Genomic DNA, 27275 nt, shown 5'->3' with positions numbered 1-27275 from the left:
TATTCATTCAGCAGCCTTACTGGGGACACAGGTGATCAGTAGCCCCAACTGATACTCAAGGAGCTCCAGGTCCTGGAGAGTGTGCAGAGCTGGGATGATGGAGCCCAGCAGAGGTGGCTGGCAGAGTGTGTGAGGTCAAAGGTAAGAAATTCCAAAAGGAAGAAGCATTCCCAGTAAGGGTGGAGAGAGGTGCACCAGCCAGGACCTTGTGACCCCAGGCAAACCTGGACTGCCTCTGAGCTGTGTTGTCCTGGTTATCAACACAGAACAGTAATGGTACTGGCCCCGCCTGCCTGAGTGTGGCAGGGTGGGGGTGGGGAGGGGTGAGGGCCATGCCTAGCAACTGACCCTGCCCCTGAAAGCTTAGCCATGGGGACCACACCCAGCAGCTGACCCTACCCCCGAAAGCTTGGTCGTGATGACCCCGTGTTGAGAACTCTGCATTCACTTATTTCATATCACTATCCATTTCACAGGCCAGGAGACTGGGGTGACTGGCCTCGGGCCCTGAGGTTGGCCAGCAGCCGGACTGAGAGCTGACGCCTGCATTTCTGTTCTGATGGTGACACACCCTGGCTCAGGTGACCCTGCACAGAGGATGTCTCTGCGGGGACTCAGCTGCTCTGCCCTCCTCAGAGCACCCTCCTGTCTGTCACACAGCATGCACGGCCCTGGGCAGGAAGTTGGCGGGTCCAGGTGGGCAGGCCCGTACCCCCACCCCTGCCCCCGACCTCCACACTTTGCGCATGCCGGGGGTCACGGGCTGAGTGAGTGGGAAACACTCAATGCTCAGGAGCCAGAATAAATCGCCCTCTTAATAGACTTTTCCACTGGAGTGGAGCTCCTTGACTTCCATTCATCCCCAGCTGGAAAACAAGCACATTTAAAATCATGCCACATCGAGACGCAGTGAGGCCGGCTGTGTAGGGCCAGCCACTGGGGACGAGCGACTGAACACAGGCGCTGCCGAGCTGTGTCGGGCGCGAGGTGACTCAGGGATACCTGGTGCCCGTGCACTGCCCGGCTTACCTCCACCGAGGTCCTGGGCTTCCATGTGGACCAAGTCAGGGTCAGCGTCCACCCCAGACACAGCCCTGGAAAAGAAGAGCCGAGACTGGGGTTGGGAATGGAGTCACTGTGCCCATCCCCCAGCGGCTCCCCACACCCCATGCAGCCATGTGGCCTCCCTGGTTCTGAAGCCACACTTGCTGTTTGGGTCCAGAGAGCACCACCTCCCCGGGACCCCACCTGCTCCTGGGATGCTTGGAGTCTCTGTGTCTTCCTTGCATGAGCTGAGGGGGTTGGGTTTCTTCCTGTCATGGAAGTGTTTGTAAAAGACTTTCTCCTTCATAAAAGATTTTCACATTGCTTTTTCATTTTTGTTTGTTTTGTTTTATTTTGATCATCTAAAATGACTGCAGGAGGTAGGTAGGCCTGGGACTCCCATCCTATCCGAATTTTATAAATATGGAAATTGTGGCTCAGAGAAGCCTGGCTTGAATCCCAGTGGTAAGGGCTGACCTGGGATTCAAGCCAGGCTCACCTGAGCTGTTGCTCCGTCTCCTGCTTCCCATGACCTGGTCAAGTGTGCCCTTGGGAAGATTCCTCTCTCAGCCATCGGCTCTCCCCTAGTGCTGCCTCCAGGGACTGGCCTGAATCCTTTCATGAGGGGGCAAAGGCTCCAGCGAGAGGAATGCACTCCCTACCCTGTCACTTGACAGTTTGCACCAGGCTGTCCCCACACACGGGCCTGGACCATGCGTTGTGAGGCAGGTGCCTTCATCTGCACTCATAGGTGACCCCACCAGGATCAGGACGGGCCTCTGACTTGCCTGAGGCAACATGGCTCAGACCAGGGCAGTCCCAGGCTCCTGCCCAGGTCTGCTTGATCCCAAAATGCATGCTCTCCTCAGACCCCACACACTGCCCTGCTCACAACTAAGGCCTTCTCCTAATGCCACGAGTCCAGATGTCCCACCTGTTATGGGACTCTGCCTCCTTTAGAGGTGGTCCCAGCTTCAGAGAAGCCGTGATGGAAATGCGGGAGTTTTCCCAAGTGGCTGAGTTCCATAGACATCTCTAAGAGCCCGGTGGGACAAACCTACTGTGTACAAGGCCTGCTACAGGCCCTGGGGACAGAGATAAAGGAGACACTGCGGTTGCCCTGTGAGCTCCTGGGTCAGGACACTCAGGCTGGGGCTGTGGTTCTCCTACTCCACCCTCAATCCACCCACAACCCATCCCTGCCTGACTCCTCTCCCCATTTCACTGCCCTGCTGGGTGAAGTCTTTAACTGGGTGGGAGGGGAGGGAGGAAGCTTCTGTCTTTAGAGGCAAAAGCCAGGTCCTGAGTCTGTGCTGCACACAGCATGTCACTTGAACTCATTTAATAGCTCCATTTAGTGGCAGGTGCTCAGGTACAGGGAATGTCCTAGGTGCCGTAGTTGCCTCATCTCACTTACCTTGAATGATCGCAAATGGTTTGGTTATACCCATTTTACAGATGAGGAAACCAAGGCCCAGACAGGTGAAAACAGATCAAAGCTCATACAGCTAGCAGAGCCAGATCCACTACCCAGGTGCTGCCACTCCCAAAGCAACATCTTTTCATCACACAGGTTGCTTCCTGGCTTTACACAGCACGGTGCATGAAATAATGCAGTGAAGGGATAGTGGTGGGGAGGAGGAGTACAGTTGCCCCACCCTCAGTCCAGGGTGTCAGCTGGAGTCTACACCTGCCCTGGCCCCTTTGTCCAAGGCCTTCCCCTGTGCTGTCACAGACTGTCCACCTGCATGGGACTGGTTGGAGGTGGAGAGCCTCACTTGCCCTCTTGGACACTCTCCCCTGGCTGTTCCGGTAATTACTCTGGCAGCAATTCTGCCTTGAATTTATACAGTACTTGTCCTCTCAGTGCTGAAGAGCCAGGGCAAAGGCTGCTGCTCCGGGTTGGCAAGTCTGAAAGCCTCGCCTTTGAGGGACATCCAGCCATCCATTCACCACCTGGCTCACAGGGCTTCTGTGAGGGGCCAAGCCTATGAAGCACCTGGCATGAGGCCTGAGAAGGGACAGAAGACATGTCCCACGGTCACAGCTCCACAGACTGGTCCTCCAGGGAAGGCAGGGATGGGGTCCAATTTTGGTGTCACATCCAGCATATGCCTGACTTCCAGGAGGGGAGTGCAGATTTTTTTTTTTTTTTTTTTTTTAAATGAAAGGAACCTTAGTGAGGATCTGGTCCAGGGTTTCTCAAACCAAGCATCACATCCCATCTCCCAGATTTCACCATCTCCATGTGCCCACTGAACTGTCATCTACCTGCCACTTTCTTCACACTAAAAACTGCCACCTGCTTTAGCCTTCTGCGAAGCAAGACTCCCTGGGATCTCCTGGATTTGGCGGCTGGTCATGTTTGTTATCACACACATTCCAACTAATATGACTGTTACAGTCGCTTACCCATTTACCACACCAGTCCCTCTCATGGACCCTTTGCCCAAGAGCAAACTGAGCCTCAAGATGAGGAAGTCACTTCCTGGTGTCAGTGGCCACTCAGCGCTGGGGGCAGGAGCACCCCCATAACTGGCCTGCAAGTCGTGGAGATGTCTCAGGCAGAGTGCCCAGTCCCCCCATGGCCTCTCCCCATCACTGACAGTTTCCCACCCAGACTTGGCCCCATTTGCTTCCCAAACTTCCTCCCAACCTGCCTGGCACCAGGATCCCCATTTGCTTAACCTTCTCCAGGGACCAGGTCCACCCAAGTGGCCCCAGGTGGACAGGGGACATCCATAAATGGGTTTGAATGGTACAGACCCCACAGATGTGCCATGGGGCGGGAGCCAGCTAGGACTCCCCCATAGTCTCTTGAGATTTCAAACACACGGGCACCAGCATCAATCATTCTGACCCTAGGTAAAGAGATCTCCCTTTCAAGGTGTAGTGTTGATTTCGGCTTTTGTGAATAGACCGTTTGTAAGCTCCTTGGAAAGGAGGTCTCAGGCCTGACATTGCTCTCTCCTGAATACAGACAGGCATTGTTCCCTTCAGCAGCAGACCCTCCACCAGCAATATGGAATTTTAGCCTCATCATCCATCATCTGTACAGTGGGCATCAGACATTCAAGCGTACAGGCCTCTGCTCCCTCTACTTCCATTCATCACCCACTCACCCAATCACACCACTCACCTACCTACCCATTCAATGGCCCACTCCACTCCAATCAGCAGATCACCACCACTCCTACCTACTCTACCCAGTCATTCACTCACCCAATCATAGACTCACTCACTCACCCACTCACTCATTCACTCACTCACTCACCATTCACTCACTCACTCAATCACAGACTCACTCATTCACTCACTCACTCACTCAGTCACTCATTCACTTACTCAGTCACAGACTCACTCATTTAACCACTCAGTCACAGACTCACTCACTCACCCACTCACTCATTCACTCACTCATTCACTCATTCACTCACTCATTCACTCACTCACTCAGTCAAATGATTCTGTTCAACTCTACAGACCTACTCATTCACTCACTCAGTCACAGACTCATTCACTCACCCACTCACTCATTCACTCACTCACCCACTCACTCATTCACTCAGTCATTCACTCACTCACCCAATCATAGACTCACTCACTCACCTGCTCACTCACTCACTCATTCACTCACTCACCCACTCACTCATTCACTCACTCAATCACAGACTACTCTCATTCACTCAGTCACATTCACTCACTCAGTCACAGACTCATTCATTTAACTACTCAGTCACAGACGCACTCACTCACCCACTCACCATTCACCCACTCACTCACTCACCCACTCAGTCACTCACTCATTCACCTCACTCCACTCACTCAGTCACTCACTGGAGTCACCTACCTGACATTCACTCAGTCACTCACTCAGTCACAGACTTCACACTCACCCAGTCACTCATTCACTCACCCAATCACAGACTCACTCACTCAGCCACCTCACCATTCACCTTCCCAACCAGAGTCACTCCAGTCACTCATTCTCCCACCACCACTCACCACCTGCCTACCACACCCGGCCCACTCACTCATTCAGTGACTCACTCATGCACCCACCCACTCATTCACTACCTATTCATTCACTTATCTCAGTCACCTGCTCACTATTCACTCTGCTCACTTATCTATTCACTTATTCTCCTCTACCACACCTGAAGCATTTACCTACGATTTATCTATCTACCTATCTTATTCATTCTTCTACCTATCTACCTATTTTTCTAATTTCACCTATTTTATTAATTTACTTAACTCATCACTCACTCACTCATTCATTCCCTCACTCACACTCAGTTATTTACTCATTCATTTACTCACTCAGTTATTACTCATTCACTCATTCATTCATTACCTCACTAACTCATCACTCACTCAGTCATTTACTCACTCATTTCCTCAGTCACTCACCCTATAAATTCATTCATTTACCATGTTTGTTCCTTTAGTCTTTGCTCTGAGCACTTCCCACAGCCATTTCTCAGTGTACTGGCGAAGGCCCTGGGCTAGACACTGGTGTACAGGTGGCTTGAGGCCTGGTCCCTGCTCCAGGCCCTTCAGTCATGGGTTTTGAAGACTCTCTTAGATTCTGCACTTATAACATCTCAGATAGAGCCCCACTCCCCGCAGGAAATGGCGAGCCTGACACACAGGCCTTCTTGCTTGTCAAGGTCTCCACTGCTTAGAAGCGGCAGGCCTGTGAGATGGCCTGGGGCAGGCAGTCCTCAGAGAGTGAGTGTTTTGGGGGAGGTGGGAACTGACTTTCACCCCATTTGTGCTGAGGGCAGCTCCAGTGCAAATAGTTCTGTTAAGCCCTGAAAGGTGTGATAACCACGGCTGTAGTGGGGAGACCTCCACCTCTTCCTTCTATGGACAGAGGCCCTGCCACCCCTGTGCCCTGCACCAGGGCCAGGCCCTGGAGCTAACGGAGAGGGAAGCTGAGGCTTCCCCTGGGTGAGTGTGGGGCTGAGCAAGGAGGCAGATGCAGGAACACCCGGTGAAGCCCAGGCGGCCAGACCACCCAGTAGAGTGGGTAAGGGCCACAGGCCACAGCCAGAGGTGGACCGAGGCTCAGGGCTGCAGCTTGGGGGCAGCAGGACCTAGAATGTGGGCCCGAGCCTATCCGAGCCTCACTTCCCCGCTGTGACATGAGACCTAGATGCATGCCCGAGCCTCAGTTCTTCCCTGTGACGTGAGGGGGACCCTCACGGGCTGCTGTGGGGATGCCGTGGAACGGTGCGTTCAGAGCCTCCATGTGCTGAACAGGGGACACTCAGTATTCAAAGCAGGGTGGCTGCGGGGCAGCTGCTGTTATGATTCTGTTCTGGGGCGTGGAGAGACTGAGGGCAGGTTCGGTGGTGGGGAGGAGGCGCCCGAGGCCCTACTTAGGAGGCAGCAGGTATCAGGGCACCTGGAGCTGCTCCCTCCTGCTTGCAGGCCCCTCTAATGAGCTTGCTGTATAGCCTCGCAAAACGTTAATGAGGCTGAGCTCAGACAGAACATGGGGCTTTGGCAGTTCCCGCTGTCAGTTCAAGGACAAAGAGCTCCTTGGAAATGCTGTCCAAAACAGCATTATTCACCGCTTACAAGGGGAGGGGGGCATCCCCACCACTGTCACCACGCTCCAGGAGAGATCCCGGGCCATAGTGGCCAGTGTCTGCTGGGATTCCCTCGAATAACAGCAGGGAAACTTGGGGGAGGAAACAATTTGATTTGCCTGAGATAATAACACGTTTGAATTATCGCCAGTTTCCCTCTGGGCGCTGTGGGTCAGTGACTTTCTCTGGCTGGAGAGCTGTCCATGAACCCGGCCTGGCCTGGGAGTGAACAGAGCTCTGCCCATTCCCCAGAGCGACCCGGCTCCGAAGTCCCCCCTCCTGGCTCTGCTCCCCACCTCTGTGAGTGCTTAGGCCCAGGCGTCCCACCGCAGGGCAGCTCTGGCTCCTGACGGTTGACAGCAATGACAAGGCCAGTGATGGATGGCGGTGCTCTGGTTTCCAAGGGAAGAACCGGGCCCTCCTGTGGGGAGCCCGCAGACAGACAGCCGTCGCCTCTCCCCATGAGCCAACAGTGTGTACACCAGCAGTCGGCATTCCAGAGGAAAAAGCCTTCTTTCAGCCTGTGGGGTGGCCAGGATGCCACAGTCTGTGTGACATTACAGACGGCCCTTGCCCACTCTGCAGTCAGCAACTTGAACTTCTTAATAATTTTGTCTTTCATTGGAGCTTTGGAAGGGAAGGCTGAGAGGCAAGAGAGCATATATAGGGCTGATAGCCTGGGTTCCGTCTCCAGCCCTGTGCCCTCGGGACAGGTACGAAGCCCTTTCCATGTGTTTTTCTGTTGGACAGACCGGGCTGTGGCCTGCGCAGGAGCCTGTGCAATGGTCTGTTCCACATGTGGGATAAGAGAAAGGCTAGCACTGTGTGTGTGTGTGTGTGTGTGTGTGTGTACACACACAAGAAAGAGGGATGCCGTGGAATCAGCACATGCAGGAGCAGTGTGCGTCTGGAAAGGCAGTGTGACCAGAAGGATGGGCCGTGGCCCCAGCAGGAGAGGCACAAGCTTGAGCTCTGAGCAGCCGCACTGGCTCCTGGCCCCGTGCTGCCGCCTGCGACCTCGGGCAAGCCCTCCTCTTCCGCAGCCCTCATGGACACATCCCACAGACGTTTCTCAAGGAAAGCCGAGTGCCCCCCGTGCAGTGAGGCTGGGGTGCTGCCCAGGTGGCACACTGAGAGGCTCCCCTGAGGATGCACTCGAGAGGCCAGTACCCACCGTCTGAACTCAGAGGCCCCAGTGGTCCTTTGCCTGGGATGGGAGTCTCCTTTCTCTGGTCTGGCTCCCCAGGGTGGGGGCTTGTCTGGGGTATGACCCCAAACTCATCCTGCTCATTGGCACCCAGCAGGCGCCAGGAAGGGTGACAGGTTGAGCAATGGGAGGGGAGCCCAGGCGTGGATAAACAGGAGAGCAGGGCCAAGGCAGGCCGGGTCAGCACCCACGGGGTCTGTTAGTCAGGGGCTGAGTTGGGGCCTGGGGTTGGGTGGGGGGCATAGAGTGGTGGGCCGGGGACATGTGGACGTCAGCACCTCTCTCCCCTGGGGAGGCTGTGAGGCTCGGGGAGGGAACAGCAGTGGCACAGGGCCACATAGCTGGTTCGTGAGTAAAAACGTGGCCTGAAGGACACCAACCCCTGGACTCTACCATTTCTGATACCACCCACTGCAGAGCAGGAAGAATGACTAGGGGGGTCCCCTGGGAGGAGGAGGGTATGGGGCTGCAGAAAGAGGCAGTGGATGGTGGGGACCCAGTCCCGGGCTAGGGAGGGTCCAGAGGAGGAAAGGGAACTGCGGGCCCCTGTGGGGCTCCCAAGGATTTGGGGGAAGTGCTCTCAGCGGAGCTGCGGGCCCCACGGGTTCGGGGTGGGGCAGTGCTCTCACCAGAACACGTGGTCTTTGGTCACTCGCTCTTGCAGAAGTGTCCACTTTTTCCCCAAGTCAGATGACACGTAGAGCTTTAGGGCAGAAAAAGGAGAAACAAAACTGGTCAGACGTCAGGAATCAGCTGCTTCTGAGAGACGGAGATGTCCCTGACACAGTGCATCCCCCAGGAGAAGTCAGCCTTGTCCAGCGGACACGCGGAGGCGCTGTGCTCATGTTGGGGTGCAGACCAAACCCCACTGCCTCCAGGAGGAACCATTCCTGTCCCCAGTCCAGCGGGCAGGAGCCGGGAGATGAGGCTCCCCAGGATGAAATCCAGAGGGGTCTCACGGAGGAGGTGCGTCTGAGCCTCGAAGCTGGGAGGGACTTTATAATCCTGTGTGAGGATGCGAGGAAGAGCGTTTGGGAGGAAGGAGCCACGTGTTGCCAGGGCTGGAGCCGTGAACGGACGGCAGAACAGGACACAGCAGTGGCCCCGGGCAGGGGTGTGGCATCTGCTGCAGGGGTCAGTGCAGGTGCAGGTGGGCTGGGGCCTGATACCAGGGCCGGCCTCACAGCGTGTGACCAGTGCCACAGCCCAGGGACCTTGCTCAGAAGGGCCCCACACCTGGGGCTTAATTCTCTGCTGCCGCCAACCTGAACTTCTTAATAATTGTGTCTTTCATTGGAGCTTTGGAAGTGAAGGCTGAGGGGGCAACAGAGCGTGTGTAGTGCTGATGGCCTGGGCTTCCTCTCCAGCCCTGTGCCCTCGGGATGGGTTCTCAGCTGCCTGTGCCCATGGTCCTATCTCCACACAGTGACCACCACGGACCTTGTCCCTGGTGAGTGCCAGGGCCAGGCCTGGGCCCAGGAAGGGGCAGGGGTGGGCGCCCTGAGCACTGTCTTGAGGCTAGCCCTGAGGGCCTGGGAGGGTGTCCCTGTGAGCCGGGGAGCACCATGTTAAATGGCTCATAAAGAATATGGTGACAGGCCCAGAGAGAGAGAGCACAGAAGAAAGGAAAAGCACTTTACCTGATTGTCAACATTTTTCACTTTGCACTGCACCCCGCAAATGACACAGCTGGCCCTGCCCAAAACCACCGGCCAAGACTGGATAAGATGAGGCGCTCAGGGGCTCCGTGGCCAGACAGTGTTTCAGAGAGCCCACACCAGAGGCTGTGGGTGGAGGCAGGGAGCCCTGAGGAGGCCAGGCCTCGGCCCAGCTGGGGGCGGCGGGAGGATGGAGAGGAGGACAGGGCTTGAGAGAGGCCTGTGCAGGCAGCTTGACAGGTCCTCTGAGGGTGAGCAGAGCAGAGAGGGTGAGAAGGTCCTTGGATCTGTGCCCTGGAACCTGGGAGGAGTGAATGGGGCCAGGGGTACTCAGGTCTGTGCCCTAGACCTGGGAGGAGTGGACAGGGCCAGGGATACTCAGGGAGCCTACTCCTAGACCTGGGAGGAGTGAGCAGGGACAGGGGCATCCTCGGGTCAGTGTCCCAGGCCTGGGAGGAGTGAATGGAGTCAGGGGGTCCTCGGGTCAGTGCCCCAGGCCTGGGGAGAAGGGAAGGGGCCAGCTGGTCCTCGGGTTCACAGCCAGGGCTCTGGCCTGGGGATCTCAGGTAGAGACAGGACCTTGATCAAGCTGTGAGTTTTGGAAATGCCAGGTGAAGTTGCCAGGGCCACAGGCAAGGCCCAGAGCTCCTCCCCTTTCCATGATGGCCCTTGGGAAAGGGCCTCCCCTCCTTCATGGAAGAGACAGTCCTGGAGGGAGCCGAGATCTGCTCTGGCAGGGGGAAGCCAGCTCTCCGGCACAGCGGCGTGTGGGCTGGCGAGGACATCTCTATCAGGGCGCTCCTCTTGGCCACACCAAGCCCCACCATGCCAGGGGGGTGGGACTTCATAGCTCCATTCTCCATAGGAGAAACTGGCTATGGGTGCTGGAAATGCTACCCCAAATGTGGCATCTTGGAAACTGAGAAAACAGCAGAAGCAGGAAGCCTATTCTCCGTTCCACCCACTTTCTTCCCTGAAACAGCCCCTAAACCGAGGAAGGGCATCCCCCGACCTTCTCCCACCCTCTCCCGGAAGACCCTCATGTGACAGGTGTCCTGCTCGAGGCCCAGGGAAGGAATGCCGCACCAGGACGCTGAGAAGACGCTGGACACACAGCTTTGCTAAGCCCCACTCCCTTCCCCACTCCCTTTGCTGCCCCTCATCTGATCACACCCCTTTCCCTCCCATTGCACTTCTCCAGGACCAGCCCCTGTCCATCAAACCTAAGCATAAAGCACGAACTTCCCGTCTCTTTGGGTCTTCATTTCGAACACTCCCATGTCACAGGAGACGTAAATTACATGAATGTGTTGTGCTTCTGTCTGGCTCCTGTCTTTTGCAATGGAGGCCTCAGCCATGAACCTTGAGATGGGTGGGAAAGGATCTTCTTCTCCCTCCCCTGGAGCTCAGCGAGCAGGGGTGCTCTCTGAGGCGGTGGTGCTGGGTGTGTAGCTGCCCATGACCATGATGGGCGCCATAGGCAGCTGCCACACTCCGGAGGCCAAGAGGAGGCAGGGTCCTACGTGTCATCTGACACAGGAGAGCCGGGACGGGTCCAGCAGGACAGGCAGGGGCTCAGGGGTCAGGAGCTGTGACTGTGCCCGGGCCACCTGGGCACTTGGGCCCTGCAGCCTGGGGTGGCAGCTGCTGTGTGTGCAGCCACTCCTGGTGGACCTGCCTTCCTTGCGTGCTGCTCCAGCCCTTCCAGTGCCTCCTGTGTTCAGTTCCCCCGGTGGAAGCTCTGGATGGGCCCCTGGTTTCTTCCCCCACTGAAGGCCAGCATCTGGCATCAGGCCAGCATCTGAGGGGTGTGGGGGTTTCGGCAGCAGAAGGAAGCCAGAGGCCATTCCAGGAGGAGGGAACAATCAAACACAGGCCCTGCAGCCGGAGATGCTGAGCACACAGTGGGGCTGGCTTCGGGTGCCGGCCCCCCATGGTGCCAAGGCCAGTGTCACCAGCAGGCTGGGCTGATGCTGGGGGAGGGGACAGAGCTCTGACTTCATCCCTTAGGGCTGGGGAGTTAGAGAAGGGTTTTAAGCAGGCAGCAAGAGCTTCCCTCCCTGGTGTACGGCAGAGGCACGTGACAGCCGTCACCGAAGCACGCCCTGAGAGTGATCCCATGGCCTAAGAAGAATGTGCCTTCCGAGTTCCCAGCTAAGGAATCCAGGAGTGGCCAACCCCAAGACTCAGCCCTTACCCATGAGGAACAGGCCCTGGCCCATCCCTTGGAATGCAGGCCCTGCGGGGGTCGAGGTCCTCTGTTCTGGGTTGGGTGGAGGTTGCTAGGGGGAGGGTGCGGAGGGAAAAAGCTACATAAACTGAGACTTCTTACAAACAGGAGCAGCTCTCCTGTCCAGCCCACTGCCACCGGACTGTCCCTGCATGTAACTTCCTCCAATAAACCCTGTGTCTCATTCGCTGTTTCTGGGTCTCTTCTGTGGCCTCTTGGGCACAGTGCCATCCCTGCTGGAGTCAACAGGGGCCTGGCACAGCAACTGGGAAAGGCCTCTGCTCACTCCGGAGGAGATGAATGGGATGGCAGAGGGGCCTCCTGGAGCCAGTCTGACCTCCTCTTCTCTCTCCAGAGTGGCCAGGACAATCTCCTAACAGCAGTGCCAGGAAGCCTGGGCTCCCGCCCTCACCTGGAACCAGCTACCTGGGCAGGCCTAAACTGGCTGACAATCCTCATCCTCACTCAGAAGATCGGATGATTCAGCTGGATCACGTGCTTTGGAAGAGTCTAGCCCATGTCTGACATGCAGTCCATCCACAACATGCGTTTGCCTTTCCCCGTCCTGGACAACAGGAGACTCAGTCCCTTTTCCCTTGCCTTTCCTCTGACTCCGGCTCAGTGTTCATTTGCATTTCAATACGTTTCATCCCTAAATCCCAGGTGATGAGTGAACACAGACATTGGGGCTGGGCCAGCGATTCTATAACTGATGTCCCCAGTTCATCTTTGATTTGCGTTATGTTTTTGCCAGCTGCCCTTCTGGGGGAAGGGGCTGTATTGGTGCAATACGGCCCACACTGCATTTATCAGGGGAGGATGGACCACGTGGGGTTTAGGGGATCCTTTGCACCCAAGTAGCATCTTACGCTGAAATCCTTGTTATTGAAGCAAAGCTCAGAGGCCACCGTGTTTTGTTGCAGATTCAGGCGTGGGCCAGGAGAGGGCGCTGGCCGCCGCACAGGTGTGGCTGATGGACGAGGCGGGCTGGGCTGGGCTGGGCTGGGAGGGGAGAGAGGGCTGGACAGAGAAGCGGGGACCCAGGTCTGCGGAGCTGGCATCTGCCTCCGTGTCATGCCGCTGAGTCAGTTCCTTGCCTCAGTTTCCCCATCTATAAAATGATGCCCCAGCTGTAGCGTTTCAAAGGGGAGAGTCTGTGAGTCTAGGGTTCTTGGGCTCCAGCAGGCCTGGCTCCACTAGCACCCACCGTACACAGCGGGAGACCTTGTGTGTGTTCCAACGCTGTTCCGAGCCTCAGTTTCACCACTTCTTAAAACGGGAATCGTCCTGCTTTGAGGGATGTTGTGGGATCATCCAGGCACGTGGCAAAGTGGTTGCACTTGCCATGCACACAGCACGTTCTGTCGTGATCACTGCCTGATAACACCCGTAATAGCAGGATCCGCTCCACGTGCGAGCACCAGCCGGGCCCTTTGCCTCTCGAGGCGCCCCCACAACATCGCTAGGAAGTAGACGCTTCTAAAAATACCTCGTGCAGACGGAAGATGGAGGCTCGCAGCAATTGAGTGATTCGCCCAGGGTCACCCCCTGTCAGACCTGCACTTGAATTATCTGTGGTTTGAACGCACTTCTCTTTATTCCTTCTGTGATCAGGGTCTGTCTAGAATGAATCATGTGAGCACAGCAATTTCCATCACTGGCCCAGGAAGGAAGGACGGCTCAAGTCAACCACTCCACCCAGATTCTCCATCTGCATAACGGGCACAACATTCACACTAATAGCGGCCACATCTGCTGGATCAGATGCCGGCACGACTGACTTCTTCAGTGCCGCGTGCTCCTTTTCTGTTTCCACGTGTCCTTGTCATGGATGCTATGTTATGAGGAACAAATGACATCACAGATGTCACTGCTGCTGCAGACACCGCTGCTGCCACTGCTGTTCATCAAAGAAGGATGTGCAGAATCTCAGAAGGGAAACGGGTGATCAAGCCCAACCCTGTGCAGCCCTGCCTCTCAGCACAGGCAGGTGTGCCCCCTCCTCCTGGAAGCCCACCTGGGCCTAATCATCCTCTGCTCCTGACCCAGCCTCCAAGCCCAGTGCCCAGGGCCTTTTCCTCTCTGGGTTCCTGTCCTCACCTTCCTGCTGCCATGTCTAATAAGTCACCATGCTTCAGATGCAGTTGTGTACCCTGCACCAGCTGCACGTTGCACCCCTCTCCACCCAGGGCCATGGCCCAGCTGGGCCACACCGTCTCCATGGACCCCTGCTCCCAGCCCTTGGTCCTGCAGCTGCAGAGTACACCTGGTCCTGCCACTCTCCACACAGACCTTCCAGGAGAGGCGTGGCCCCCAAAAAAGCCCATGCCCTCACGTGATTACACAGCTCTCCCGAGGCCGTCAGACCCCCCTCTGGCTGCCATCCTGCTCACTCCCTGAATGCCCCCACCCCAGGCACATTCGGCTCAGGGCTCACTCACACTTGTGGCGCTAATGTGTGCACAGGGTCCTCTAAGCATCTGCACCTGCTGTGCCCTCTGCCTGGAATGCCCTTCCTCATCCCCGGCCGGTGTTCAAGACACAGTTTAAAGTCACCCTCTGGATCAGGCATTGCTAAGGCCACTGGCTCAGAGGCCCTGCTCCTTCTATTGCAAAGCCAGGGTTAGAGCTCTGTCTGTGAAGTCAGAGTCTGTGCCTAGGGCCCAGGTGCCAGAGAGGACGGGGCTGCAGTGCCTTTGTCCACCGCACCCTCATGTCCTGGTGCCGGTGCCAGCGCCAAATGGGACTCGGGGAGGGATCCCCGGGCGTGTCCCCTTGTGCTATGCTCAGAACCCTGGTTCTCTGGCCTCCAGCTCCTCAGATCCAGGACATCCTGTGTCTCCTAGTGCACTCCCATTGCTCTCCAGGGCTGCCCTGGTGCCTGTCCCTGGTTTCTAGCCTCTCTTCCTCCACCATGGCAGGTCCAAGCTCACATTCTGGGCTCTCCCAACATGCAGAAGCCAAGCCCCTTGGCAGCCCCCTCACTCCCCGCCTGCCCTCAGTAGACCCAGCAGTTTCTAACCCGTCCCTCATCACCTGCTCTGCGCCCCCGTCTTCATCTAGAAAGGAGGCCCCGTGAGGGCAAGGGCTGGTCCGTTTTGTTCCCAGCGGTTGCCCCAGCTCCTGAAACCTAGGAGGCCCTCTACAAATACTCCCAGGCAGAGGAAGGCGGGGTCTCAGTTCCGAGGTCACTGCTGCCTGGGGGCGGCATCAGGCCCACTTTGAGGCTCATGCCACACATACCCCTTCCAGGATCCTCTCCTGCCAGGAAGTGACTTAGGCCCCATTTCTGCCCTGATGACCCCTGATTCCTTGACACCCTCTCCTGGTCACTTCCTGCCTGCACCACCTCCAGCTTAGCAGGGCCCAGCAGGAGCTGGCTCCCGTCTCAACCAGCCCTGCTCCCCCAGCCTCCATGTCCTCCTCCTCCTCTTTGGTCTCAATAAATGGCCTCCCTCCTTCCCACCATCCACCAGGTCCTCCAACCATAATCCCAGAGGTGCCCACCACCGCACCTGCCCCACCGTAAGCAGAGCCCTCAGGGGCCGGCACCCCATCCCATCTCAGGCCACCCCACTTCCCCACACCACCTCGGCTGCTCCTGCCTTCCCCAGTCTCCCATCTCGGAAACTTCGGCGATGAGACACTATGTAAGCTACCGCAGTGAAGCTCAAATGCTCAAGCTGCCAATTAGCCGGTCCTGTAGCAGCAAGGCTTTGCCACGGTTCACGCTTCAGAGCCGAGATGAACACACCCGGAGTGCTCATGCAGGGCTGCCCATGGCAGGATCCCCGCGGATGAGCAGATCAGAAGAACCAGCCAAGGGCTGAGCCCACTGTAAGACTGGCCAGGATGTTGCCCAAGGAACCACGGCCAGGAGACTGCAGGTGTGAAACGTAGCAAACCCTGGGCGGCTGGTGAACCCCCCTCCTCGTCCTCATCAGAACTGGATCTTCCTCACACACAGCCTTTATTCTCTTACCAACAGTGGATGAATTCCTGAGCTCGCCTTGAAAACTACAGACCCCACCATTGTCGCAAGTGCAGTTGCAGCAAATGTCCCCTCCCTCCCTCTTCCCCGCAGCTGGAGAAAAGCAGACAGGGCCCTGCATCACGGAACTGTCCCGGCAAAGGTGCCTCCACGGCGTCTTCAGGGATGAAGGCTGCGCCCGTGACCCTGACCGTGAGCGATGAGAAAGGCGGCTGTCTGTGTGGTTGTCTGGCAATACTTTGCGTTCCGGGTACCACAAGTGAAATCATCTGTCTCTTCAACAAGCCTGGGAGTTCACTTTGTTAGGCCACCCTCCTTTGCCGCCACCCGCTTGGAGAAAGCACCCACGATTGCTAAATTGTCTTAAAGAAAGAGGTTGAGAGTCTGTCTTGCTCAGCCCATCTAAACCCCAGCTAACCCCACTCCCACAGTTGCCCAAGCCCAGCCATTTGGACTGGGGGCCCCTTCCCCAGCTTCCTCCCACCCTGGGCTTTGGCTCTATTGAACTACGCACTGTGATCTAAATCTGCTTTTTCGCTCTCTCGCCTCCAGGCCTTTGTGCAAACCATGCCCTCTGCCTGGAACATTCCTACATCCCTCTCATCCCCTGACTACCTCCTGTTTTTCAGGGCAGCCTCATTCCCAGCTCCACATCTCTGCAGGTAAAAGTCTGGGTCACCCGGCCTGACAGCCGAGGCCCTGAGTGATTGCCCTGGGCCCTGTTTTCACCAAACCCCCTCTGGTGTAGCATAAGTCACACTCCCCCAACAGGATGCACCCTGATCCCGAAACACACATGTGCCTCCTGCCCTGGGTTTTTGTCCGGGATATTCTCTTCACACGGGATACTGTATTAGCCGACATGGGCTTCCATAACAACATACCCCAGAGGGTGCGGCTTAAACCACAGAAACAGATTCGCACACTGTTCTGAGGCCAGAAGTCCAAGATCAAGGTATCGGCAGGGTTGGTTTCTCCCTCCTCGGCTTGCAAACGCCACCTTCTCCCCCGTCTTTATGTGGTCTTCCCTCTGCCTGTCTGTTTTTTGGTGTCGTTTTTGATTTTTTGAAACAGAGCCTTGCTCCGTCACCCAGGCTGGAATGCAGTGGTGCAACTGTGTCTCTCTGCAGCCCTGAAACTCCTGGGCTCAATCGATCCTCCTGCCTGGGAGTATCGGTGTGCGACACCACTCATGGCTCTGTGTGTCCTGATCTCTTCTTATAAGGACACCAGTCAAACGGATTGGAGCCCACCCTAATAGTCTAATGTTTACTTAAGGGCCCTATCTCCGAATATGGCCACATTCTTTCCTACCAGGGGTTAGAACTTCAACACAGGAATTTTGTGGGATACAATCCAGCCGTATGGAGGCACACCTTTCATCCCCACCCCTGAAGTCCTCCCAGTCCAGTTCCAGCTCCAGCTCAGCTGCCTGCATCTTGGGGGCGCTGTCCCCAGCCTTCCAGCCCTGTGTGCACTGTGGGGAGCTCATGCCTGCATAGCTGTTTGCTGACTTCCTTGCATCCTGGGTGTTTATCTCCTGCTCCTCTGCTAAGCCACTCACAGCTCGTGGGCACACACCTGCCTCGCTCACCTGAGGCCCCAGCGGTAGCCCAGAATCCATGGCAAGGCCCATTTGCTGACTGAATGATCACGTTTGACTCTAGGGCAGGGGCTGGTAAATGCGCTCTGTAAAGGGCCAGGTAGTAAATATTTTCAGCCACGGGGGCCGTGTGGTCTCTGTAGCAACCACTCACCGTGGCCTTGGGAGCAGGAAGGCAGCCAGAGACAGTGGTACACAGAGACGGTGTGCCATACACCTTGGAGCAGGTGTCAGCAAACCACGGGCTGTCGCCTGGGTTTGTAAATGGAGCTTCACTGGCACACAGCTGTGGTAAGAAGCCATCACCTTTCCTATTCAGAAAGGACTTTTTAAAGAATGTGTTCATCCCCTAGAACATAAGCTTCATGAGGGCAAGGAGTCTTTACTAAGCTTGTGGAGCAGTGCCTGCATGCAGTATGTGTTCAATAAATACCTGCAGCTGCAGCCATTGGTTGTACTTCTTTTTCTGTCTGGGCCTCAGTGAGAGAGGCTGGAAGCAGCTGTGGCCTTTCATGGAGCCAGGCACTGAGTTGTGCTTGTTGAATGCCGCCTCACTTCACACTCACACACACACACACACACACGAACACATACACACACGTACACACACACATGCATGTACACATTCACAAACACACCCATAAGATGGCAATTTTCCCTTTTGACAAATGAACCTTTTGACAAATGAACTTTGACAAATGAAGCTCAGAGAGGTTAGGTAAGTTACTCAAGGTAACACAGCACTCCCTTATGTCAGCAATTCCCATCTCACAGACTTGAGCTCACAGGACTGTACCAGGGGCTGAGGAGTCACCCCTGCCTTCAAGAAGGATGGCCGGTCACCTCCAGCCCTTTCTCTGTGTCATCTGAGTGACTCAGGCCAGGCACCCTTCTATCTCATGGCTCAATTTACCCATCTGCACTGTTCATACCCACAGTCAATATGTGCATAAAAAGTGAGTCATCACCATGGGTTCCTGTGAGCAAGGCAATAAAGCCTCCACATTAACGGATGGCATTATCATTGTCATCATTGCCTCATGCGCTTGTGTTTATGACACCTGCCCTGGAGCTTTATGAAGCCTTTCCAACTCACTCTCCTGGGAGGCGCTTTTACTATCCGCCATCAATTGCTGCAGAAATAGAACATTTCTGCTTAATAAAAGACAAACACCAGCAAATAAACAAGAAAAAACACATCCGGGACAGCCCAGTCACTGCAGCTGAAACCTGCATGGGTACATCCTGTGGAAGGGTGAATTTCATCCCTCGACATCTCAGAAAGCAGCGGAGGTGGTAAGCGAGGACACGCCTCCTACTCTCATATAAAGATAAAAAGATAAAAAATCAGAGCAAAGCAGGACAGGAGGGAGGGAAAGGAGCAGCTTGAGGGCCCAGGAAGGGCACACAGAAGAGCGTGCCAGTGCCTCCCATGGTTTCTGGAGGTGCTTCGAGTCTGCCCTGGACTGTTAGTGGGAGTTGGACGTGATTGGTGGCACTCAACATGCTTTCATCCCTCACTCCAGGGTGCCTTGTTGCACTGCAGAGGCCTGAAAGCTGCAGCCCAGCATTGCATGGACTCCCTTGCAGCTAGATTTCTGGGTCAGGTGGGTGCACTAGTGCCAGGTTTGGAAGGTGAATATGAGGCAGAGGCTTTTTCCTGCCCCACTGGGTCCTGTCTGCTGCCAGCAAGGTCACAGGACATGCTGCTATGTCCACCCTCCAGCTCTGGAGGGTGGAGAGGTGGTGGTGGTGAACGCAGCAGCTGGACTCCACATTCTGGTGTCCAGTCGCTGGCTTTGTGGCAGTTACCAGGTGCAGGCTGTGGCAATGGCAACATCAGCTGCACCAATCACATGTTTTTGAGCTTGGTAAGTCTGGGAGGTTCTGGTCCCCATGTTTCTGATAGGCAGAGGTAGAAGCTTCCTGGTGGGTCTACACTGCAGGCTTTCAGGAGGCATCCTGGGGAGGGGGGTCCAGTCTAAAACCCCCTCCCTATCTCCCAACAATTTAGAAAGCACTGATCCCTCCTGTTAAATCCCTTTTCTGCTTACATATCCAGAGGGGAGTATTGTTCCTGCCCTGAGCCCCAGCAGATGAACATTCTTAGAGCAAAATGAATACATGCTGAATGAGGGCTTCTCATTGCTGAGAGAATTGTTCTGTTACTCAAGAGATGCCCAATCTCCTCCCTGTTCTGAAGTCTGAGGTCAGAGTGAGCCATCAACGTGGTGTCGAAGCTTGTAGCTCTGCTGGGCAGCTCATGAACCTGCTGATATTCACAGCTGCCAATGCGAAGGCTGCACCTCTGTTCACTCCATATTAGGGCTCTCCTCACACCCACTGCCAGCACTTTCTACTATTTCTTTAATATGGATCAATGCAAACACTGCTTTACTTAAGGCTGGGGGACTGTGAGGGTTTTTCTTTTTCTTGTCATAGGTGATCATCTTTCTTGCTCTGAAGATGTATTAAAAAATAAAGATACATTCTGATCCATTCTTTAAGACCCTGTTTGAACATTCCTCCTCCAGGAAGTCTTCCCTGATTGCATACCCAAAGGTGTCTTCTCTGCCTTACTAAGTTTCTGAAAGGCAATCCTGGGCTCAGATCAATTTCTCACAGTGCTAGGAAGCAGAAGTGCTTGACAGGGAATAAAATTCAAGAAAATATAAAAGTGAGTTTATGCTTTTAGAAGTAAGTGCCCAGGGTTCTGCTTCAGCAAGCAGGGCTGAGGACCAAGCACAGAGGAAACAGGCTGGTCAGTTTCATGTCAGCAGTCCCCAGGAAGCTGGCATGGGAAGGGATTGCTGGGCTCTCACGTCCTACCAATCTCAAGGACCTACTGCAGTTGGCTGAGCCTTGGAAGAAATGCATACTATGCTGTCACCCAGGAAGGCTGTCCAGGCTCCAAGTAAAGCAGCCTCAGAGTGACCCAAATTATAATGAGGACAAGGGAAGCATTGTAAAGTCATGGAACAGGACACTCTGAGGGTAGGTGGACAGGTGTTTTCTGGAGGCAGGGCTGGCATCTGGGAAGGAAGAGGTAGGGAAGGAAAGGGAGGCAAGCCTTTGGCTTTGCACAAATCTGCAACCCTTAGAATGGAGCAATTGTGTCCACTCGATTGACTCTGAGCTTGGCATGTGACTTGCTTTGGCCGATGCTGTGTGAGCAGATGTGATGTTTTCCAGGTCAAAGCTGTTACGCTAAAGTTGCTTGTGTGGTTTGCTCTGCAACCCCTGGAGCCTCTGCTCCCCCATCATGAGAATAGCCTGCTCTCAGCATAAGAGTCCTATGGGGACGTGAACTCCACCAGTAACCAGGAGCCTCATATAGCCAATCCCAGCAAAGCCCAGCAGAGCCGCTGGGCAACCCACAGAGCCCCAGGAAGAAGAAATAATGCTTGTTTCTGTAAGCCATTGAGGCTTGGGGATGTGTGTTACTCAGTATGATTGTTGCAGATACCTGCCTAACACACCAGATTTGTTGGAGTCAAGGCTGGTGTTGTTCCACCACACCACCCTACTTCTTGAGAATTAGAGTTTTGAAAAACTGCATAGCCCCTCAAAAACTAAAGCCCTGTTGTCATTGTTATTAATTTACTCAAATTCCTCATTCCTTTTACAACTGCAACTAAGCCTTTTTCTTCCCCTTTTCTTTCCTTATTGTCACAGAAAAGAACCAAAGCAAATAACTGAGATTTCAGCTCCATTAATTTTTCAGGGCACCATAAATTAAAGAGCAATTGCAATGCAGTCAATTTCTGCGGGAAAATAAGTCTCCGTGATTGTGCTTTAGTCTAATTACATGGAAGGCTAAGTAGCGCTATTAATACCCAGAAGCACAAGCTATTACCAAGGAAGGTGCCAGGAGCAAAGAGGCAGCCCAGGAGGCTGAGAAATGCAGGGATGCCGGTCAGGGAAGACCAGACCTTGGCAAAGAGGCCAGGTCCTGTCGACAGCCATGGCAAAGGAGAGCCAGGAATCTCCATTTGGAGGTCCCTGACCTGGACAGTCCCTGATAGTAGAAATTTATCATTCATTCATCTAACCAACAGTCTGCCATCCATCCATCACCCATCCGTCCACCATCCACCCATCCATCCATCCATCCATCCTATCCATCCACCCATCTATCTGTCCACCCATCTGTCCACATCCATCCATCCACCATCCATCCACCATCCACCATCCATCCACCATCCATCCATCCATCCATCCATCCATCCATCCATCCATCATCCTATCCATCCACCCATCTGTCTGTCCACCATCCGTCTACCCATCTATCTATCACCCATCCGTCTACCATCCACCCATCCCACCATCCATCCATACATCCATCCATCAACTGTCTATCCACTCATCTATCTGTCCATCCATCTGTCCACCCATCCATCCATCCCCATCCATCCACCACCCCTTTCCATCCATTCATCCATCCACCATCCACCCATCCATCCATCCATCCATCCATCCATCCATCCTTCCATCCATCCATTCCATCCATCCATCCATCCATCCACCATCCATCATCAATACATCCATCCATCCACCCACCATCCATCCATCCACCCATTCATCTATCCACCCATCCATCCATTCATCCATCCATCCATCCATCCCCATCCACCATCCATCCATCCATCATCATCCATTTATCTATCCATCATCTACCAACCCACCAACCCATCCATCTATCCATCCCCATCCATCCATTTATCCATTCATCCATCCATCCCCATCCATCCATTTATCCATCCATCCATCCATCCACCCATCATCTATACATCTATTCATCCATTCATTCATGTGTCCATCCCATCCTCACCGTCTGTCCACCGTCATAGATCTGTCCATCTAACTAATATTTTCAGCCAGGCAGGTACTTTAGATTAAAATGGTGAAAAAGACCAGACACCTTCCCTGCCCTCAAGGAGCTTACCCCAAGTGTATGTATTGGGTGTAGGCAATAACCAAATGATTACACAAATATATAGTTACCTGACACGGTTTCGCTCTGTGTTCTCACCCAAATCTCATCTCAAATTGTAATCCCCACATGTGGAGGGAGGAACCTGGTGGGAGGTGATTGGATCACGGGGGCAGTTTCCCCCATGCCGTTGTTGTGTGATAATGAGTGAGTTCTCATGAGATCTAATGGTTTAAAAGTATTTTGCATTTCCCGACTTGTGCTCTCTCTCTCCTGATGCCTTGTGAAGATGACGCCTGCTTCCCCTTCGCCTCCCACCGTGATTGTAAGTTTCCTGAGGCCTCCCCACCCATGCGGAACCTTGAGTCAATTAAACCTCTTTCTTCATAAATTAATCAGTTTCAGGTAGTTCTTTAGAGCAGTGTGAAAACGGACTAATAGATACCCATTGTGATCAGTGTTGAGAAAGAGAAGCACAGGAATATGGAAGAGTGTGAAATACTGGGGCTCAAGCTGACCTGGGGTGGCACAGGGAAGGCTGCTGACTTGGGCAGCTTGTGTTTGCCTTCCAGGTCCATGATGCCTCTTTCCAACCCTTCTCTGATCCTGGGAGCTGACCTATGTAGACAGATCCTCCCTTCTCTGACCCTGAGACTGACCTGTGTAGACAGATCCACAGCCTCTTTCCTCTAGCCTCTGATTGGATTCTGCCTGTGGGAAGCCTCAGTGCATTGGAGAGAGAGAGGCATGTGCTATTCCTCTCGTTCCCTGACTGTTCAGCCACAGTTTGGCTCAGTTGCTCTACTCAGAGCCAGGCCTCCTACTGGGACCCTTCCTGCAACTGTGGAGCCCACACCTCCTGTTGGGCAGAGGTGCTAGGTTCAGAGTGGCCTCTAAAAGGTATCCACGTCCTAATCCTTAGAACCTGGGACCATTATCTCACAGGGCAGAAAGGGAGCCTGCAGATGGGATTGCTGAGGTCTCCAGATGTGAAGATCACCCCAGGCTATCTGTGTGGGCCCTAAAGGAAAGCCCCTGAGTCCTTACAGAAAGTAGGGGCAGAGGAAGATTCACACACACCCACACACGTCCACATACACTCACACAAACACACACGCTCACACACACTCACCCACACATGCTCATGTACACTCACACAAACACACATGCTCACATAGGCTCTCACACACACCCACACATTCACACACCCCCACACACTCACACACCCTCACACACACACCACGTTCACATAGGTTCCTCCACACCCTGCGGCTCATACACACCCACACTCATCTACATCTGCGTTTCATGATTTCATCGCACGCCTTCCGCGTACATGGCGTTGATGGTTTCATCGTGAACCGCATCCACGGTGCGTTAACGTTCGTGTTGCCTTTATCTGCCGTTAACATCCGCATCTTAGCGACCGCAGACCGCCATATCCCGCACGTCCGCGTTCATGAATACGCCCGCCCTGAATCCGTGCTGACTCCGTGCGCCACGCCACGCGCATTACCAGATCACTTGTTGCCCTGGTTGCGCATCAGGTCTTGTCCGCCCGTTCATCGCATCAAGACGCTTATCGCCGCATTCGCCACGCTCATCGTCTGCGTTCGATCCACATGCATCCATTTCCGCTCGATCCGCCGCCATGCATCCACACACATGCGTACACACACACACACACACACACAGTAGGCAGTGTGGAGATGGGGCAGTGAAGATTTGAAGCCTGAAGGTATGGAGATGCGGCCACAGCCAGGAGATACTGGCAGCTGCCAGCAGCTGGAAGAGGCAGGGTTGGACTCCTCCCTAGAGTCCAGGTGGAACAGAAGCCCCACTGACACATGATCGCATTGTGATGCTGGTTTTGGAATGTGGGCCTCCAGAATTGTGAGAGAATAAGTTTCTGTTGCTTAAACCACAGCCTGTGGCCATCTGTTCCCACGGCTGCAGGAAAGGAACAAAGTCCTTTCCTCCAGCCCTTTCCTACTGGGCCCTCCCCAGCCCCTGGGCCCTCTCCCTCCCCAGCCTCAGAACCCAGGTGGACCCCTCCCTGCAGATGCAGCCCAGTGCTCCCCACCAGGCTGGACCCCCGCTCTCCCACTCACCCAGGGAAAAGGCCTCAGTTCCCTGCTGAGCCCCACGGACACAGTTCCCAGAGGAGGAGATGCTGATTTGGGGAAGAACAAGTCACTGCTCTCGGCGAGGGTAGAAGAGCATTCCAGACTGAGGGGAAGGCCTAGTGAGGTGTGATGAGAGTGTGGGGAATGTTCCGGAAGTGGAGAAAGGCCCTTGTGACTGGTGTGCAGAGAGGGATGGCGAGTGGCATGATCCTAATCGCCTGGTACTCACTGGTTCCTCTCTTGAGCCTCCGAGCCCGGTGCACTGCCCACCTGACCACTTCACTCAGCTCCCACAGCACAGCCAAGAGGGCACGGTCCCTCGAGGGGGCACCAAGGAGAGGGCAATGGCGGGGTCCAGCGTCCCAGCCCCCAGCCCCGGGAGGCTCCTCCACAGCCAGCCCAGGGGTTCTGGGTCCGCTCCACGTGGGCACTCGCCCCCAGGTGGGTCAAGCAGACCCCAGCCCCACACGCCAGGCGAGAGGCATCCATACAGCTTACCTTGCTCTCCTTTGTGTAGGCGAGCACCTTGTCCTCCTCCTTAGGGTGGAAAATCAGAGTATCCACGAAGAAGGGAATGGGCTGCTTCTGAAAGGTGGCGCCTTCGTCCACACTGAGGAATAGGCTCTGGTCCCGGTCACTGAGTGAGGAGCTGACAAGGATGACCTGAAACACAAAGCGGGTTATGAGGCCCGGGCCAGGTGCGCCTCTCCCCCAACATCTGAAAGGGGGTTGTGAGGCCTGGGCTGGGTGTGCCTCTCCCCTCTAACCCCCGACACCAGGGAGGAGTGCCCAGAAATGGTGGGCCCACCCCCAGCCCAGCCAGCTCAGCCTAACTATAGCCATCCATTCATGGAGTCTCGGGACCAGCCCCTCACCCCTGCACACCAGGGAGGAGATGCCCAGAAATGGCGGGTCCACCCCCAACCTGACCGGCTCAGCATGAATCACAGCCATTCACTCATCCGTCTATTCATTCATGGGGTGCCTGGGCTGGGTTTCTCCACACACCAGGGAGGGGTGCCCAGAAATGGTGGGTCCACTGTCAACCCAGCCAGCTCAATGCAAATCACAGCCATTCTGTCATTCATTTATTCATTCATGGAGTGCCTGGGTCAAGCTTCTCCTTACACCAGGGAGGGGTGCCCAGAAATGGCGGGTCCAATCCCAACTCAGCCGTCTCAGCCTAACTGTAGCCATACATTTAGGCATTCATTCATTCACTCATTCATTCATTCATGAGTGCCTGGGCTGGGGCCCCCCCACACGCCAGGGAGTGGGTGCTGCAGAAATGGCAGGTTTCCCCCAAACCCAGCTGGTTCAGTGCTAATCATAGCCATTCATTCATTCATTCATTCATTCATGGAGTGCAGGCCACTGTTCTGGGCCCTGAGGCTCCACTGTAAATGCAGGGTTCACGGCCTCTGCTGTGAACTCGAATCCATTCCTGAGAGCCAAGACAGGTGAGCACTCAAAAACCCTGTCTAAAATTCTGTTTCAGGGAAAACTGCCCCAAAGCAGGACCAGGGATGGACGGGGAGGGAGTGACTGGGTGGGGCCCACTACCTTCAGCAGAGGAGATTACTGAGCTGGGGGTCGCCGGGGAACTCAGGGGCAGGCCCGAGGGGCTGATGAAGGGAACTGAGCAGGAGGCAGACATGGGGCTGCAGCAGCAGCCAGGGGGGTTGGGTCTGCAAAGCCTCGGACAGTGGTACAGTGGGTTGTATGGTGACCCCACAAAGATCCGTCAACATCCCTACGCCCAGCACCTGGGACTGTGATCTTATTTGGAAATAGGGTCTTTGGAGACGTGGCTAAGCATCTCAGGATGAAGCCATCTGGATTTAGGGTAAACCCTAAATTCAATGACTGGTGTCCTTATATGGAGAGGGTAGGTAGGGATGCAGATAGAAGGTGACACACAGGCAGAGACGGGGGACGCACCTGGATGTCACCACGGTCATGAACTGCCGGCAGCCCGGGATGCTGGGAGAGGCACAGAGACGGGGGACGCACCTGGATGTCACCACGGTCATGAACTGTCGGCAGCCCGGGACGCTGGGAGAGGCACAGAGATGGGGGACGCACCTGGACATCACCACAGCCATGAACTGCCGGCAGCCCAGGACGCTGGGAGAGGCACAGAGATGGGGGACGCACCTGGATGTCACCACGGCCATGAACTGCCGGCAGCCCGGGACGCTGGGAGTGGCACAGAATGAAGAGTACTTCTGAGCCCCTAGAAGGTACCAGCCCGGCCAACACCTTGGACTCCCGGTATCCGTACTGTCAGAGGATACATTGCTGCTGCTTTCAGCCCCCTGGTTTGTGGGTCTTTGCAATGGCAACCCCAGGAAACACACACAAGAGCTCTGCCAACCGGGGATCCTGTTATTTGGGACGGGAGGTCTCTAGGGAGGCGTGATGAAGGGAGGGGTGGCCTGGTTTAGGTTTTCAAAGGGGCTCACACAGGAGTGGGTCATTTAGGAGGAGATCCCCTTATCCCAGCTCGGTTTGGTGGCTTGGTCAGATTCGGGACATCGCATCTCTACATTCAGAATGACAGACACCCAGACACTCACAGGTGGCCCCGGGGCCATTTTGTTTTGCAATGAGCAGACAAGGGGGCAGACAAAACTTACCTGAGGTCACACAGCCATGGAATTTGAACCAGGTTACCCAGAGACTGAGTGTGCACCCCTCGCTCTGATCCTACAAGCACACAGTGTTCGTTTGTTCTTTTGTTTGTTCCTTCCTTCCTTTCTTCCTTCCTTCCTTCATTCATTCCCTCATTCATTCCCTCATTCACTCATTCCCTCATTCATTCATTCATTCCCTCATTCATTCATTCATTCCTTCATTCATTCATTCATTCCCTCATTCAAC

The 27275-nt window shown here is 55.0% G+C and overlaps 1 protein-coding gene across 1 annotated transcript in view; it reads right to left on the bottom strand.

The window, feature by feature from the left end:
• Positions 1-27275, bottom strand: part of SORCS2 (sortilin related VPS10 domain containing receptor 2) — a 549615-nt gene that overhangs the window by 79245 nt on the left and 443095 nt on the right. Inside the window, exons 4-6 of the mRNA XM_031664830.1 lie at positions 24891-25055; positions 8481-8554; positions 1030-1094 (exon numbers count right to left, since the gene is read on the bottom strand). Of these exons, the coding sequence (XP_031520690.1) occupies positions 1030-1094; positions 8481-8554; positions 24891-25055 (304 nt within the window). The remainder of the gene's footprint in view (positions 1-1029; positions 1095-8480; positions 8555-24890; positions 25056-27275) is intronic.

Source organism: Papio anubis, chromosome 3 (assembly GCF_008728515.1).
Source record: "Papio anubis isolate 15944 chromosome 3, Panubis1.0, whole genome shotgun sequence".
Lineage (NCBI taxonomy): Eukaryota > Metazoa > Chordata > Mammalia > Primates > Cercopithecidae > Papio > Papio anubis.
Note: the sequence above shows the minus strand (reverse complement) of the source record. Positions and strands in the feature narration are given on the sequence as shown.